The sequence below is a fragment of the Nelumbo lutea genome, chromosome 3 (genome assembly GCF_056320005.1).
Source record: "Nelumbo lutea isolate HS-2025 chromosome 3, American lotus-T2T, whole genome shotgun sequence".
NCBI classification, from domain to species: Eukaryota; Viridiplantae; Streptophyta; class Magnoliopsida; order Proteales; family Nelumbonaceae; genus Nelumbo; species Nelumbo lutea.
In genome coordinates this window covers 115,750,886-115,769,152 of record NC_142686.1, presented here as the reverse complement: position 1 = coordinate 115,769,152, position 18,267 = coordinate 115,750,886, and the positions used below count along the sequence as shown (strand labels likewise).

The following is an 18,267-nucleotide window of genomic DNA, read 5'->3' as shown; positions in this document are numbered from 1 at the left end:
TACAGTTGAAACCCTAATTTTGCTCTCGCAGCAGTGGGCCCCACAGTAGTGATTTCAGAAAATAGCATCTCAGATTGACAGGTTGCCTGGTACTGTGCATGCCGATTGATTTCAGATCAGATTTGAGTTGATTTCTTGCATATACTGTGATAGGCGATTGATTTCAGATCAGATTTGGGTTGGTTTCAGATCAGATTTCGGATCAGATCAGATCAGATTTGTGTTGGTTTCATATCAGATTTCAGACCTGCTTGTTTTTACTCTATTTTCTGGTATAGTGGCTCTAACAGTTTGTAGCCACTGATTCTTGATGAAAGATGGAGTTTAAGGGTCAGGGAGAAAGTAGTTTTGGAAACAACAGTTATGGTAGTGTATCTGAAACCGGGTTTCAGATTACAACCATGAGATTTGATGGGTCAAATTACTTGGAGTGGGCTCAATCAGCCATGATGGCTATTGAAGGAAGGGGAAAACCGGGTTACCTCTTGGGAAATGTGAAAGAACCTTCCAAGGAGGACCCAACATACACCAAGTGGGTTCAAGAGAACTATTTCGTTATGGCATGGCTGTGTAATTCTATGCAGCCACATATCAGCCAAAATTATTTGTGGGCAAAGACAGCCAAAGAGATATGGGATGTTGTGAAAGAAACCTATTCCCAACCCCTTAATGTTGCCAGAGCCTATGAGCTGAAGTGTGAGGTGAACAGCCTTAAACAAGGAGAGAAGCCAGTTTCTGTCTACTTCTCTACCTTGAAATCCTTGTGGCATGAGATTGACCATCTAGAGACCCTTGAGTGGGAGAATCCCAAAGATGCACAGACTCGCACAAAACAAGTCGAGACGAATAAGGTATTTGAGTTTCTTGCTGGATTGAATTCAGAATATGACATTGTGCGACAACAGATATTAACAAGAGATAGTGTGACCCTTTCTCAAGCATACTCCCCGGTGCATAGTGAAGAGACCAGGAGGAAAGTCATGATGCAGGCTCAGCCCTCTTTCCCAGCCTTGATAGCTATTAAACCTAAGCCAGGGGGTGATCCAGAAAGGGACCGAAAGAAGGAAGATAAACGGGATCTGGCATGTGAACATTGCAAGAAACCCAAGCACACAAAAGATACTTGTTGGAAGCTACATCCTCACTTGGTCCTAGCAAAACTAAGAAATAAGAAGGGTAATGCTCATGTGGCCGTGAACACTAATTCAGCATCCTCATCAGGCACATCCCTAGAGACTTTAGTTGCTGTTCGGGCTGCCCTCATACAGTTGGAAAAGGAAGTTGGGAGTTCAGCTCAACCATCTCAGTCACCATCAGCTCCTGCCACATCTGCATTTGCACATTTAGTTACTCGAGCCTCAGTTTACCATGCTTCAGCTCCAGGTAATACTGACCACTGTTGGGTAATAGATTCAGGTGCATCCGACCATATGACTAGCTTGCCATCATTGTTCACTTCTTATCACCTGTCCTCTGGCCGAGATAGAATATCCATTGTTGATGGCTCTCTTGTTCCCATTTCGGGCAAGGGGGATATCAAGCTATCGGATACTATCTCTTTATCTTCTGTCTTGCATGTTCCTAAGCTTGATACTAACATGCTTTCAGTTAGTAGTATTACCAAACACATGAACTGTTCAGTAACCTTTTTCCTTGACCGATGTGTTTTTCAGGATTTGGAGACGAGGAAGGTGATTGGGACTGGCCGTGAGACGAACGGGATCTATCTGCTTGGAGAGAGTTCTCGTCAGGAGTCAGTGGATAAGAAGTCTTTTGTTTCCCAGTCTGTGAGTTTGGTTATGCTTTGGCATAACCAATTAGGTCATTTGTCTTTTTAAGTCTTTGAAGAGTCTGTTTCCTGCTTTATTTGAGTTTGTTGAGTTATCAAAGTTGAGGTGTGAGAGTTGTGACTTTGCCAAACATTGTAGAACCTCTTATTCTTTAAGTAGTAAAAGGAGTAATTCCTCTTTTGATATTGTGCATACTAATGTTTGGGGGCCATATCATATTTCTTCTATGGGTGGGTACAGATATTTTCTACTGTTTGTTGATGACCATACCTGCTTTTCTCGGATCTATCTTATGCGTTCTTGGGATGAGGTTCCTACTCTGACCCAAAACTTCCATCAGATGATTCTTACTCAGTTTGGGGCCAAAATCAAAGTCCTTAGATCTGATAATGCAAATGAATACTTTGCTCAGCCATTGACCTCCTACCTTCTTAGCCATGGAGTTATTCACCGGAGCACTTGCTCTTATACACCACAGCAGAACAGCGTTGCCGAAAGGAAGAATAGGCATATCTTGAAGGTGGCTAGAAGCATTATGTTTACCTCCAATGTACCTATTCGCTTCTGGGGTGATGCTATCCTCACGACAGTTTAGCTCATTAATCGAGTTCCTTCCCGGGTTCTTGATATGAAAACCCCTTTTTCCCTTTTATACCCAGACGAGGAGTTGTTCATTGTTCCCCTTAAAACCTTTGGTTGTACCTGTTTCGTTCAGCTTCTTGGGCCTCATCATTCCAAGTTTGAACCTAAGGCCTCCAAATGCATTTTCCTTGGTTATGCACAAACTCAAAAGGGTTATCGTTGCTATGATCCGGTTTTAGGGAAAAGGTTTGTCTCCATGGATGTCACCTTCTTTGAGGAGACACCCTATTATCCTAGGGTTTCTCCTCAGGGGGAGAGCAGTGAGAGTGGAAGTGGGGCTGGTGGAAGTGGGGCTGTTTTGAGTGGGGTTGTTCCTTTACCTATTCCACTGGGTAATGAAGGTTGTAGTGGTGAGGGTGGTCAGAGGGAGCCGGAGTTGAGAGTCTATCACAGGCGATGCAAGCAGGTTGATCCTAGTCATCGACAGTCCCAGCCAGCTCCAGTTCCTTTTGCGGCTCCAGATCCAAAGTCTACTGAGACACCTCCCACTGTTGCCACTTCCCCTCTTGTGGATGACCTTGATCTCCCTATTGCCATTCGCAAAGGGAAACGACATTGCACCACTTCTACAACTCACAACATCTCACAGTTCTTATCCTATGATCATCTATCTCCATCTTGCCGGTCCTATCTCACTTCCATTGTCGATTTCCCTATTCCAAGAACAGTGCAAGAAGCCTTATCAGTTCCAGAATGGATGCCCCGTTGAAGAATAATGATACTTGGGCACTGGTTGACCCACCAAAAGGAAAGAAATCGGTGGGATGCAGATGGGTGTTCACTGTGAAGCATAATGTCGATGGCTCTATTGAAAGGTACAAAGCCCGGCTGGTTGCAAATGGGTTCACTCAGACTTATAGTATAGACTACTTGGAGACCTTTGCCCCAATAGCCAAGATGACCACCATTCGATTTTTGTTATCCCTTGCAGCAAATCATTCTTGGCCCTTGTTTCAGATGGATGTTAAAAATGTCTTTCTGAATGGAGACTTACAGGAAGAGGTCTACATGCAGTTGCCTCCTGGATTATATGATACGGAGACAGGTAAGAAGGTTTGCCAACTGAATAAGGCATCGTATGGTTTGAAGCAGTCACCTAGAACCTAGTTTGATTGGTTCAGATTAGCCCTTGGAAAGTTTGGTTATGTACAGGCCCAATCAGATCATACACTATTCATCAAGAGGGTGGAGTCCTCTCTGACACTACTTGCAGTATATGTTGATGATATTGTGGTGACAGGAAATGACAGCCATGAGATTGAGTCCCTCAAACAGCTCCTTCATCAAAGGTTTGAGGTGAAAGATCTTGGTGCACTACGGTACTTTTTGGGTATTGAGGTTGCTAGATCCAAGCAGAGGATTTTTATCTCTCAGAGAAAATATGTTCTAGATCTGTTGGCGAAAACTGGAAAGTTGGGTGTTAATCCGGCCGATACATCCATCGAACAAAATCACAAGATTAGTGCAGAGGGCGGGGAGCCTCTTGAAGACAAAGTTATGTTCCAACGGTTGGTTGGAAAGCTCCTATATCTCTGCCTCACTCGGCCAGATATCAGCTATGCAGTTAGTGTTGTTAGCCAGTACATGCACTCCCCTAGAACTTCTCATCTTCTTTCGGTAGAGAGAATATTAGCATACTTGAAGAGATGCTCGGGTAGAGGTATATTGCTCAAGAACAATAATCACATGAGGGTAGAAGTCTATACAGATGCCGATTGGGCTGGGAGTGTTGATGACAGAAAGTCTACCTCTGGATATTGTGCCCTTGTGGGAGGTAACCTTGTCTCTTGGAGGAGTAAGAAGCAGAGTGTTGTTTCCCGCTCCAGTGCTTAAGCGGAATACAGGTCAATGGCTAACGGAGTGGCTGAAATCTTATGGCTGAGGTCACTACTTGAAGAGTTGGGTATTGACTATGAAAAGCCCTTAATGTTGTATTGTGATCATCAGGCAGCTATTAATATAGCCCACAACCCAGTGCAGCATGACAGAACTAAACATATCGAAGTTGATCAACATTTTGTGCGAGAGAGGGTCACATCACAAGAAGTGTCTTCCGTATATCACATCTAATATGCAGCTCGCGGATATCCTCACCAAGGTTGTACCAAGGAAGAAGTTAGAGACAGACCTATCCAAGTTGGGAATGATAGATATCTACTCCCAACTTGAGGGGGAGTGTAGGGAACACTGATGTGGGCCCCACAGCAGTGGTCCCCACTGTGTTTGTAGGACAGCATGTGTAGTTATTTGTTTCAGTTATAGTAGTGTCAGTTTGAGTCAGTTTGTTAATTCAGTTGTTATTTATTCAGTTTTTATTTACTTTATTTATCATGTAAGTACTAAGGGCAGATGTGTCCTTTCCATTATATACTGAACATAACCTATAAATAATAAGAGAGTAGCGGCGGCAGATCTGTTAGAATATGTCCCTCCTTTCAATCCCTTGTGTTCTCCTGTTTCTCTTCTATTCCTTCTCCTTTCTCTCACTTTTCTTCTGTTTTGTAAACCTAAAACCTATTAGGATTCAAGACTGATTACAGTCTTGATCTTCTACTACATCTAAATCTATCATCCACAGTCCCATATCAGTGTTACCATGACAGTTGGAAAACAAAAGTTTCTAATGTTCTAGCCATGCAGAACATAGTACCATGGCATGGCAGTCCTCAGAACATGCTTATGATGCTCTAAACTGATTTCAACAAAAGATGTCAACACTTGGTAGTTGTGACTTCTAGAGGCCACATAAGCAGTGATGCCTCCATATGATGTTCTGGCACTTGGCTTTCCAAATTTCCCATCGTTAAATATATATATATAGTAATATTTTTGTAATAGATCTATTACATGGTTGTTCCCTAGAATATTTCACCATTTGGTAAGGTGACACTGCCAGCTGTACTAGATGACAAAAGAAAAAAGAATACTAGAACTAATAAACAGTATATGCTACATATAGGGACGTCATGCATGGCAACAAGAATTATTTTATATAATAGGGAAACTTTTCACTGAAGGAAAAAAGGAATTATAAGACCAAGTGAAGAGATTTCACCAACAAGAACCAAAGAAGGAAAAAAGTAAACAACAAGAACTCTACAAACTAATAACTGAACATCCATACAACTAAACATGCTTCAATTCACCACTGCACTCATCAAAAGATCCTGGATTGTATCTGGTTGACTCTCTTTGCATGAATTTGAGGACCATCCAATCTCTTCAGCATTTTTTTATGGGAAGCGGTAACTTTCATTAATATAATGGATAAAAATTACAACTGCCACCATCCAAGGGCCAGATGGAGAACCCTTTGATACAAACTGTCTCATAAACAGGCCCAAAACAACTCTTGCCTATTGACTCCTTGCTTTGCTAAAGCATCAGCCATACCATTATCTGATCTTCTTGCCCAAATAAACCTCACCCCAATCTCCCTTGCTAAGCTTGAGATTTCCCTTAGCTGATGTCTGAAAAGCCACGTGCTGAACCAAGAAAATTAGACCCCTTCAGCTGTGAATTCTTTATCTTGACATCCTTTCATCTTGCCAAGCCTTCTTATCACATTAAAATTCCCTAAATACCAAGGTAACCCCAAAACTTCCATGAACCCCTTTCAATTCCAGCCAAAATTCAACACCCTCACCATCCTCAAAAAAAAAATTAAAAGAATCCAAACTTGTCCTCTTCAACTTTTCAGACTCACAAAGATAATAAAATACCAACATTTAGCCATATGATGTCCATCATAATTCACACCCTTTAATCCCTTATTAGCAAGTCTAACTTCCCCATTTATAATCCCAAATTGTCCTTCAGCCCCTCTAAAACCAGAGTTCCTTCTTAATTTCCTGATTCTCATATCAAGAGGGCATTGGAAAATTAAACTCCACCAGGTCCATCAAATAAATCTGTTGGACCTCCAATTTTCATTTTCCAAGTCCTTTATACCCCTTTATTTATTCATAAAACGGTTCCAATTCAAACATGCGGACCCTACTATTCTGAACCAGATTCTTTACCCCTTCGACTCATGTCTTTATTTTTTGAATCGAAAAACCAAACTACCTCCCTTCCACTCCATCATCTTCTACCTTTTGGGTTTCTACCAAAACCAGATTCTTATCAATGGTCTCTATAATCTCCCTCACTTTATACTTGGATATGGTGTTGAACTTGTGAGTGGTTTTTAATAAGCAAATATCTCCTTCACTAATGACCCTCATCTTGTACAGTTGACCTGCAAAATTTGCAAAGTAATATTTCTCTGATCCAATTAAAGATAAATTTACCCCATGCAGTGCCAAATGCAAAAAATTTATGTATCAGAAGTAATTGGCTGATAGATATTAAGCTTTTCATATAAACCCATCATCTCAGAATAGTACTGCTCAAATGCAAAAAAATTCTATATGGCTGTACCCTCTCAGAATAAATAGCCAATCTGCCAAGCCTTTTGATAAAATAATTTCTTAATAGAAAAAAGTTACAATGACACCCCCTACTTAAGTAATAAATTGAATAAAAAACAATTCCCCCACCAAGAAACAAAACTGAATAGACAACTTTGCCCCTATAAATCCAATACAAAGCATAAATAAAAGACAGAATAACAGATTAAACTTCTAACAGTAGGCAAACTCCAGGCATCAATTGGAATACACATAACACAAACTAACCACCAAAGAATTCTATCAATCTAGTCAAAGCTCAGGATTGAAAACGACTAATGATTCCAATTGCAGAATAATTTCTGCTTCCTCTCTTTTGGAAGAACACAGAGAAAAATACCCTACCAGCAGTCTAACCTCTACTGGTTGAGAGGCTTGTCATTCCTTTGTTGCCTATTCAGCAACCTCTCTTTTCCAGGAGAGATTATATAAACCTACCAACCAATCAAGCCTCTAATAAGTCTAGACATTTCCTTCCCATCTTCCAATACTACAGCTCAACCAGATTTCAAGACTGTTCTCAAGCTGAATAAAGTTCCAACCTGCAAGAGCAACAGAATACATTCTTATTGTTCCAAGCCAATCCAATCAACTAGCATATCCCCTATCCCAATCTTGTGTGGTTGCTATGCTATAGAATTTGGAATATAAGATTGAAAAACCAGAGTATTCTTTTCCATGACAAGCTCATCCATTAGATTGCTCAAACTCTACTCGGCAATTACTGCATGTATGTAGAACTTTTGCAATATTATACCATGTTTATCTTCCAGGCTGGATTGTCAATTACATGAGTCCCACAAGACCTAGAATAGTGCATCTGTATCTGAAATTTCAACTTATGAGAAAATGCCACATGTGAATGACATAATTGTGCAAAATAGACAGAACAGTGGCATTTTGATAGACCAGTTTCCAACTCCTACACATTTGCACTCTTTCAAATGGATGTAGAATATAAAGTAATAATAAGAATCAGTAATACATATTTGAGCATCGATGTTTCAAAGGTCTACAGTATAAGTGGTTAACAGATATAAAGAACAGGACAGACAAGGTTTTCTAGAATGATTAGTAGAACCACATGGGTATGCAGTATATGTCATGCCATGTACGCATACCCCTCTAGAATAAAAATAGTCATTACCAGACAGAGTTCAACCATTAAGTGCCATACTTATGGAACAAAAGTTATGTGAGCAGCAAAGACAGCAAATTTCCTGAATTTAAACAACATGGAACTTCGATTCACAACTTACGTATGTTCCTTGATCACCTTAAGTTGGCTCCCATCTATTCCCCACACGTGGCAGCTACAATCCTCACCAGCAGTGACAATTAACTAAAAGGGACATCATATGAAAAGACAAGTCATTTTCAGAAGAAGGTATCCATCTGTGACAAAGTAAACAAATGACAGAACTTAAGGCATGAAATAGCAGAAAATTATGCATTAATTCTGAAATCATCTTTGGAAGAATGATGTAAATAGGTTTGTCAATGGGCTGAGCAGACCAGACAGGCCCCAATTGAACTGATCCACTTATATAGGATCTGGGTCGGTATTATGCGTTCCAATTATGATAGGGTTGGAATCCGTTTTGGCTGTTCCAAACCAACATAGATACATACAAGTATTATATTATACTTATTATATATATATATATATATATATATATATATATATATATGTTATATACTTATTTTTCTCTTTCACCATAAAGCATAAACATTTTCCCATGATATACTTGTAATATTATCATATCCTGATGTTCAAATGTGTCATTTTAACAAATAAGTAGGTTTGTTGTCAAACTAGAGGTTAAAAGCATAGCAGACAATTATAATTAGGTCTTATTGGGTGAGATCCTCTCAAGGAATCTTTCAACCTAAAAGCTTAAGTTGTTAGGTCCCTGAATAGGTTTTTATTCTCTAACAGATCCAATAGTCCCAATTACCGGAACAGGTTTTGCACATTTACTTATTAGGCCAGGCCGAGGTCTACCTAACCCAGACTAGACCCAACCAATTGACAGCACTAGATGTAAATCAGTAAGGGTGTATTTGAAATTCTGCACCTGCGATAACCCCTCAACTTGTATGGTAATCCATGCCTCTCAAAATGGTGGAAATTGGATTAACACCAGCTCATAATATGAAGATCTTGTCCTCTATAGAGAAGGCCATTACCCAATCCCAATGTTGGTCCTAGCTATCTGGAGTCATGGGAGGGGTAGACTGGATATAGTCCTAACCTTTGGCATTTTTTTGCACAAAATGGCCTCTCAGACTCAAACCCACATTCTCCACACTTGCCAGTCTGAGGCTTTACCATTACACAAAGTAATAGCCCCTTGAAGATCATATCCTCTATCTACTACACAAATGTATCCAGTGTAAACAACCTGTATGGCTGTATCACAGGTAATAGCACTTCTATTTGGCCATTAAGGCCCTGTTTGCTTTTCAGGAAGTTACTTACCCAGGTAAATGCACTTACTTGGGTAAGTGTTTCCCGGAAATACTTACCCGGGTGAGTGCATTTACCCATGTTCTTTTATTTCCCAATTAAATAAGACAATGACCATTTTAGCCATAAAAAGCCATTATTAAAAGGGGCAATTTTGTCCCATCCAAGTGTTGGCAACTTTCCCCTAGGTGGGAAAGTTACTTACCCACCTAGGAGATGGGTATCACTTACCCAAGTACGTGATACCCAGGGAAAATAAATTTTCCATGAACCCCACATAAATCTGAAAAAGAACATAGGTATCTTGGTCAATGGGAACCAAAATCTCATTGACCAACTTTCCCCCTCTCAAAATCCAAAAAACAAACAGGCCCTAAAATTTAAAAAGCAACTGGTCCAGGTGTCCAGCATCAGAACAGGTCACAACCATCCTCATCACAAAAAAATTCCAAGCCCATCTTGCACTAAAGCACAACGAAAGTTGTTGTAAAACATTGGAGTTGCATGGAGTTGCATTTAGAATAAAGTTTCAGTTGACTGCCACAGAGCCCCCTGTAGTTAATGTCAGTCATAACTCCAAAGCATAGAGGAAACTGCCAATTCATTACCACTAAAGAGTAACATTAAACAAACTATAAAGAAAGGGTAAATATACACTGGGTACAGGGGCAAGGAAAAAGATAAAAAGACCCCTTAATTCGTCCACCCAAAGAAAGACCTATAATTCAAGGATATACAAAAGATTCAACCACCCAACACCCCCCACCCCAAGAAAAAAAAAGTGCTGCAGAGCAGTAGAAGGCGCATACCACCTACCCCACTCTACACAAAAGGACCCATCTTTTTCTTTGATAAATAACACAAAAGGACCCACCTTACCCAACAAGAGTCCAGATCTTCTGGCCACGTTCACCCAGCCACACATTGGGAATATCAGTGATATAAAGTACAAGAGATGTTCCCAATGTGTGGCTGGGTGAACATGGCCAGCAATGTGTTGTGGTCAGCAGATCCAAACTCACCCAACAAACACTGAGCAACAACCAAAATTCCACTATGGGTAATTATATGTATGCAAAACATAATATGGTCATTACCAACAGCTTCTTTCTTCATTGGCAACAACAGAAAGCAACATGTTTACTAATAATTTATCACCTATTTACAGCTGTGCAAATCAACATGTATCAACACTCAGTTAACATGGAAAAGGTTTCCTTGTTCAAAATTATAGCTCAATTTATTTTTAAGAAAAATGGAGGGAAATGCACATTTACCTCCAATCCAGTTGCATCATTTTGTTCAACACTTTACTAGGTATAGCATGAAGAGTATTACTTTTTTTTTAAGAGTAAATTTCATTTAAAACCAAGGGAAAAGGAACATACATGAGAGGATGTACAGTCAAGACAAAAGGAAAAAAAGAAAAAAAAAAATACAGCCCAAACAAAATTTACATGGTCAAAGTGTTTCTGCTTTACAAATATGCCCTTCCTTACCTGCCTCAGTTGATCCATTGGCCATATAATTTAATTCCCTTGCAATCCATCTAATCTAGCTATTCAGCTTGTAGAGATTTTTCTAATTCCACTGTGAAAATAAGATCATTCCAAGGACCATTGCCTGAACATCGAAACCATAAAATAACATTTCTTGAGTCTCCTTAACTAGAAGGAAGTCATTTGGATACCCACAGGCAGAACTGCTTCTGTAAATCAGCATGTCCTATTGGCTCACTGTAAGCTCAACGATTTCACCTTCTAACTTGAAGATGATTCCACCAATACCTGCTGCACTTATGGAACTTGGTATCCCCATGCAGCTACCATCAAACTGAAGTTTGAATTAATGTGAGGACAGGGATTAATGGTTGATCCTGTGTGGGGCACAAAATGTAAAGATTGGAGGATCTCCAAAAGGTCTCCAATGAGGTTCCTGTAACCATAATTGATACCTTCTAAAATTTTGCAGGCCAGCATGATTAGGCGCTATTTGGATAGAGTTTACATGTGGGACCACCATTTTACTTAAACTAAGTGAAAGAATTGCTCAGGACTTTCCAAAAAGAATTCATCAAATAAATATTATACTAACTCCAGAACACATGGGACCCACATATGGGATAAACAAGTAGGGCCCACGTACAGACACATTCTCCGGTTGTAATTTACCCACTGCAGACAAACAGAGACAAATACCAAATGGATAATAAGTGAACCTCAATCTTACTCATTAAATTACTCCTTAATAATTTACCTAGGTAGAATCATATGGAGCTTATATCTTTGCAAATTTACCATCTTTGCTTTGGACCATATGCCCTAAATGTGAGAAGCATTTGATGCTAACCCAATCTCTGCATATATGAAATGAAAAGCATCCATTGATATCATGGTGAAGGAATGCCTGATTTTGATTTTTTGCACAAGAGAAAAGCATGTATATATGCAGACAAATTATGGCAAAAGAGAAAAAAAAGAACAGAAAAAGATATCACCATATAATTTTATGCAACTTTACCAGCTTATTTTCAAGAAATCTTCAAAAAGAATAATGAACACTCAAATTTCAACAATGTTGGGAAATATATAGACAAATTAGAAGTATAGTTGAAAAAATACTTTCAATTTCCAATGGAGATCAAAGCTTACAGAATCAGAGATATGGCAATCCCAAACCCTTGCATTGTGGCCAAATAGTGAGAGATCAGTAGAAGTGGGATCTCCAACCCCCCTTGTACCAGTGGAATCTTTTCTCTCAGCATTAAGTGTCCAGACACGAGCACTGCAGCATTTAGAAAAGCAAAACAACATTACATAGAACAAGCTCTGGCTTTCTTTAAAATTTATAAAAAAAAAATAACAAAAATACAAATAGCCAAGCAGATTATCCACCTACGATCATCAGAAACAGATATCAGTTTTGATCCATCAGAGGACCATGCTATGTGGAAGATTGAACCTTCATGTCCAGTGAGTCTATGCAAATAAATAGCTTCATATTGTCGATCATGAAGCTGGACATTATTGCAGAAAGAACCACATAAACCATTGGGATCTTTTATTGACCTTCTTGATGGTGGTACATTGTTCTGAGGAACCACCTTCCAAACAATAATCTGCCAAATGCAGTTCAGCTTCAATAAATCATATAGTTAAAATAATCAAAATTGGAAGTTCAATGCAACAGATCCTGGTTTAACACTAGGATATATTACACAAGCAACTGTAAATGCAAAACAGAAACAACATTATGAGTAAATATCGCAATGGTTAGTAATATGATTAAAAATAAAGACAATGTAAAATAGCACCAGGTAGATTGCAAAACAGTACATAAATGGCATAGACACAGATTTCGTGCAGTGGTGGGTGTTTTACATGGCCTCACCCAGTAGGCTCAAATTCATGCCTCTAACTAACAGGTTAATTCTATTTTTCTCATAAGTTTTATTACTCTTGATTAATGAAATCATTTTCAGTTATCAAAAAAAAAATCTATTTTTCTCATAAGAATAAAGATGAGAATGCTCCACCCACCCTAAGAAGAAAAGGAGAAATTGAATGATAAACATGAATAATACCATCCATCCCATTAGACTTTTACTGTGTAGCCATTCTTAGAGGACTCACAAAATGTTGTATACCAGTCCCTGCTTGTCATCCAAACAGACCACCAAGGTTCTAGTATAGATTCTATTCTGAAAGCATATCAATTTGTTATATCACAAACAAATCTGGCCTCTCATTCCTAATAGCATTTCACTACCAAAATCCTACTTCCAACAACTGGTTGTTGGTCCCTTGGGGCTGCAAACAGGTTGGATCAAATCAGATATAGGCATATCCAAATTTGATTCATTTATATTTGGATCCGAATCCGAATTTGAATCCAATCCATTTAGGCCCTTGGTGATGGGGACCTTGACAGAAGTCTCTTGGAGATCATATACTTCTCACCCAATGTTCCTTGTCTCAGACCCACGTTCATACCCATTCCAAAGGCAGCCTTCATTCTGCAGTTTGATGGTAGTTTCAGAAGAAATCCTGATCAGCCCTTGGTTGTAAGGATTGAGGGTGCTGTTTTGACCTTTGAGGGGTCTCTAGTTTGAGCCTACAGTGAACCAATTATTGCTACAACTGCTTCAGAAGCAGAGGTTCCTGCTGTTCTTTAGGGCTTAATTATTGCCAAGTCCACTCAGATCAGTTCAATCATGGTGGAAAGTGAACCTAAGAACAAGTTTGGGTGGATATCTAGAGCAGAGTCTCGTCCATGGAGGCTTGCTAACCTTCTAAATGAGATAAAAGAGGTTCCCGCAACTCAGCATTCTACTTTCAGATGGATCTCTAAGGAATTGAACCAATCTGCAGATTATTTAGCCAAATCTGGATCAGGAAGGGAATTTTTTTATAGCACTAGCTCTTTGCCTTCGTAATTCTTGGGTGGGCTCTTTTTTCTCTTATTTGCCTTTTAGAGCCTGGGCTACTTTTGTACATCCTTCACTTGTTGAATAAAAGTAAACATTTTCTAAAAATTGGAAATGAGGTTCAACTCTTTTACCAAAAAGGCTGATTTGAGTGAATAAGGAAAAATGAAGTTTTTTTATAGTAACGTAAAAGAAAGATTTATTAAGAAAAACCACAAATTACATCAAGGTGTAGAGGTTACACCATCAGGCATTACAAAAAGCTAATCCAGATAACATTCTTGGATCTCAAGAGCATTCCAAAAGGAGGACCCAAAATCTGATACAGAGTTTTGAGCAAAATCTGAAAGGATGAGCACCCAGCCATAGATAGCCCTTCCAATAGACTCCACCACCTTCTCTAACTCTCGTTGACTATCCTCCAATACTCTTCTGTTCCTTTCTCTCCAAATTCACCAACACACAGCAAAAGGAATACAGCTCCACACAATTCTGGATTTTTTGCTGCCCTTGTAGGAGGGCCATTTGGAAAAGATTCCCGCCGGAGACTCAGGGAGGAACAGCTGCATGCCAAACAGCTCTGAATAATAACCTCCAGCACGCCTCAGCCATTGAGCACAAGGACAAATGAAGTACTGTTTCCTCACTTTCTTTGCACATATGGCAAATGTTTGCCATGTGAAAGCCTCTTGACTTCAGATGGTTAGTAGTAAGAACACTATCCATAGCCACCAACCACACAGATGCCTCGACCCTAGGTGGAACAGGATTACCCCACACACCCTTACAACTCTCTTCCCCCAGATGGTTTTTAATCAGAGCTAGATAGAAGGTGAAAACTTCTAAGTTTGCAGAAATACAGGAAAGGTGAAAACTCCAAATAGGAACCAAAGGAAGAGATAGGTCACCTCATTATATATAGTACCACATGCCACATGAAGAGCATCTAGCTTGCTGCCCCATAAACGCATTGAATACAGAAGGCACCTCTCTACAATTGAAAAACAATTCAAATGTCAGAAGAAGATAATATAGCAAAAAAGAGAACATTAGGTAAATGCTTTTATTTAAGCCTGGAAATATTTCAGGAGGCAAAAAACCAAATTGAAACTCAATGCTTATTTAACAAAGAAACACATTTTCTGAAAATTGGCTGAAGGATAGGGCTATCAATGAATCACATTTTCTGAAGATTGATCCCTTTACATAAACAGATCAGATCCAGATTTTAAAATTGCATCCATTTTTTATCAATAACTGAAATAATGTCAATAAATTTGAAAGCAAGGAAGTACAGGATGAAGATAGGGAAAGATAAACTCTCTTAGCTCTCCCTTAATCAAAAAGGAATTTGATGAAAGTAGTAAGAAATGATTTAAGCACCCAAAATTTGATGATGGATATGGCACTGAACAGAATGAAATGGAAAAGCAGGACACATGTAGATGACCACATATAGTTAAGACCAAGGTTCAAATTTTCATCACATATTGGGGTGTATCGGATAGTATCATACCAGCCCCACCCCAATACGTGAAATATTAAATATTTTAAAATTTAATGTTTTCAGGGGGTAGGCCTTGCTAAGACCACCCCACCCTCCCCCTGTAAAATTTATAAAAAAAAAAGACTAAAAGGAAGCACACACATTGGTCAACCCCCCGATACACACATTTCAGCGTATTGGGGTGTATTGATATTTTGGACCTTGGTTAGGACAAGGCTTAGATGATGGTCATGATAATATTATAAAGATGGTGAAACAGACTCAGTTTAATCTGAACATCTGATAGGATCTGAAACCTTAGACAAGATCCGATTTCAGATCAAATTTGGATTTAGATTTTCATTAATTGGATCAGACTTGGATGTAGTTGAATCCAATCAAATCCGACCCATTTATAGTCTACTGACAGGCATGCTATGAGTGGAAATGTTACAAAGAAACTGTCTCAAACAACTCATATGTCATATCTGTGTCACTTCCCTTGTTACACGGCTCGAAACTCATTATTGTTTTAATAGTACTATGAGAAAGACCTTACATCCAAATATTTTAAGTAGAAGTTTGGCTCCCATTTATGGACACAAATTATTTGCATTAGGAAGTAAAAGGGAATTCTACATTCTACCCTTTGCAGACTCAGTGCCTGGTTTTTCAGCTTTATTTGTGATGCTGGACCTTAAACAATTGGAACAAAGAAAAATAGATTCTTGTTTAAGACTCAGTGGAACAAACCTGGACATTTTACTTCAAGGACCACATTGGAATTTGCAATATCCCATATACAGATAGAATTGTCACCGAGTCCTATAGCAAGATGACTGTCACCACCATGCTGAGAAAGCATACTGTCCTACTAACAACCCACCACCAATAAAGAACAAAATATTATGGAAAAGGAATGTAATCAGAGTATATAATTAAATAACAACCAAAAAGGGGAAAGGCAGTATTAAAAATTTTGTACCTTCAAGAAGCAAATGTCCAAAATCCAGTGACTAAATTTTGGCATTACATGAATTAAAATCAATTCTGACTGGCATTGTTCTACTGATGCTATCTGAATGAACAAGTTAAATAGTTTAATCCTCTTCTCTCCAAATACAGCAATATTGAAAGCAAGTCTTGAGGATGGCCCATCTTCTGTAGAATCATGAATGCTACAGGAAATTCCATGCACACGGATACCTTCAAATACATTAAATGAATTCAATAGCTTTCCTGCTTCCATACTATATAGCAGTATTTGCGACCCAGTTCCTGTTTGCATGGATCAAGACCATGAGAAAGTAGTAGAAGCTTTGAATATCAAAAGGTTAAAGTTTGGAAAACTTTCCATTTTAAAATGATTTCAGAAACTCAAAACTCAAATAAATTGGGCACAACGAGAAACGGTTTCATAAAACTCAACTTTGATGGAAGCAGCAAGGGAAATCCAAGGCCTTCGGGAGTGGGAGGTGTTATTACTCATTAGGAATAAAGATGGTCAAGTTGTTGCTATTTTTTCTGGCCCAATTGGAGTGACTCTCTAAAGGAAGAAATGTTAGCGGTGTGCAGAGGGAAAAAGATCTCAACTGGAATAAATTAATCATTGGAGGTGATTCAAAGGTGGTGATAATGTGGTTGCTGAATAATGAGGGAGTTGTGTGGAACTATGGGAATGAAATTAAAAGGTTTAGATGGTTGATCAGAAACTTTCAATAACTTCAATGGGTACAATGATCAGCTAACTCTTTGGATGATGAATTAAAAAAACAAAAAACAAGGGGTGGGCAGAAATCAGATGTTGTTGGATGAAGTGTAAATTAAATAGTATGGGAAAGGTGGTAGTAACCACCTGATGTAATGGCTGTATGTACATCTTGTACATCTTTTTCATAATTAATAGAACTTTATGGTTACCTATCCAAAAAAAAATATGACCAAGGAGCTTAAAGAAAAACAGGTTAAGACAAGATTTAGAACTATGATAGATGGTTGGATTAATATATGCAGTAGGACACTGGTCAAATTCTTGGTCAAAAGGTTGCCTGTTGAGACTTTTTGAGTTTATTGGTTCAGTTGTTGAGTGGTCCAAGCATATGTTAATGTTGGAAAAATATTGATGGAAAAGAGAATTAAATTATTTAAGTCATTTTGTTCAACCCATTGTCTTGGTTTAATGCTTGATATATGCTAAGGGACATGAATTGCTACAACCAACTATTATAGATTTGATACTTGCTTCTTGACAATGAAGAGTTTTCTTACAAATTAGCTTCTAGTATAACCATGTTTTCTTCTAAAGAATGACAAAGAAGTATGATAGAGCAAAAGTCAAGTATATTGTTTTGGATAATGATAGATTTTAGAAAGAAATCAAATAGTTTTTATCAATATATCAATGTTAACTAAGGTCCTTTGCTTGGTTGATTATGAGGAAAAACCCCCATGGGGAATTTATGAAACAATGAATAAAGCAAAAGAAGCCATGTCATTGCCAAAACAACCGAACAATGTAAAGATGAAATATATGCCAGATTGGAAGATAATTGATGTTCATTTGGATCAAGAGTTGTCAATGGACTCTGAAAGTTCAATACCAGTTCTGAGATCCAATCCAATTAAATTCCAAGTCCGAATAAATTTTATGTAATATTAAAATATATATGTATACATATAAAGTTTAATAATTAATAAATTCAGTGTTTCATATTTAGAGAAGACCATCTACAGCACCCATAAGAAGTGATGTATTACAAGTTGAAGGGGGTAGAAGTAGAGCTGTAAAACGGGCCGTGCTGAACCGACATGGCCCATTTGTGGCCTGCGCAAAGTGTGGGCCGTGTGGTGCCAACCCGCAGGCCATGCCTCCCTCCCCTAGGATATTTTGGGGGGTTGACCTGGCATGGCCCATGGCCTGAGCCCGCGCGGGCCTGAGCCATGCTGCAAGTCTGGGCCAGGCGGGTTGCAAGTTGTGTTGTGGACTTGGGTTGGGCCTTGGG

General features: G+C 38.8%; 1 protein-coding gene across 5 annotated transcripts in view; it reads right to left on the bottom strand.

The window, feature by feature from the left end:
• Positions 1 to 18,267, bottom strand: part of LOC148867861 (Transducin family protein / WD-40 repeat family protein) — a 42,197-nt gene that overhangs the window by 18,611 nt on the left and 5,319 nt on the right. For 4 of the 5 annotated variants that reach the window (XR_016110930.1, XM_088981670.1, XM_088981669.1 and 1 more), the window contains exons 2-7: positions 16,251 to 16,543; positions 16,019 to 16,136; positions 14,688 to 14,770; positions 12,248 to 12,471; positions 12,005 to 12,137; positions 8,143 to 8,225 (exon numbers count right to left, since the gene is read on the bottom strand). Coding sequence is in view for 4 of the 5 variants with exons in the window: in XM_088981670.1 (XP_088837796.1) it covers positions 8,143 to 8,225; positions 12,005 to 12,137; positions 12,248 to 12,471; positions 14,688 to 14,770; positions 16,019 to 16,136; positions 16,251 to 16,543 (934 nt within the window). In the remaining variant the exon portion in view is untranslated. Of the gene's footprint in view, positions 1 to 8,142; positions 8,226 to 12,004; positions 12,138 to 12,247; positions 12,472 to 14,687; positions 14,771 to 16,018; positions 16,140 to 16,250; positions 16,544 to 18,267 lie in introns of those variants that run through there. The other variant, XM_088981672.1, reaches the window with a different exon arrangement.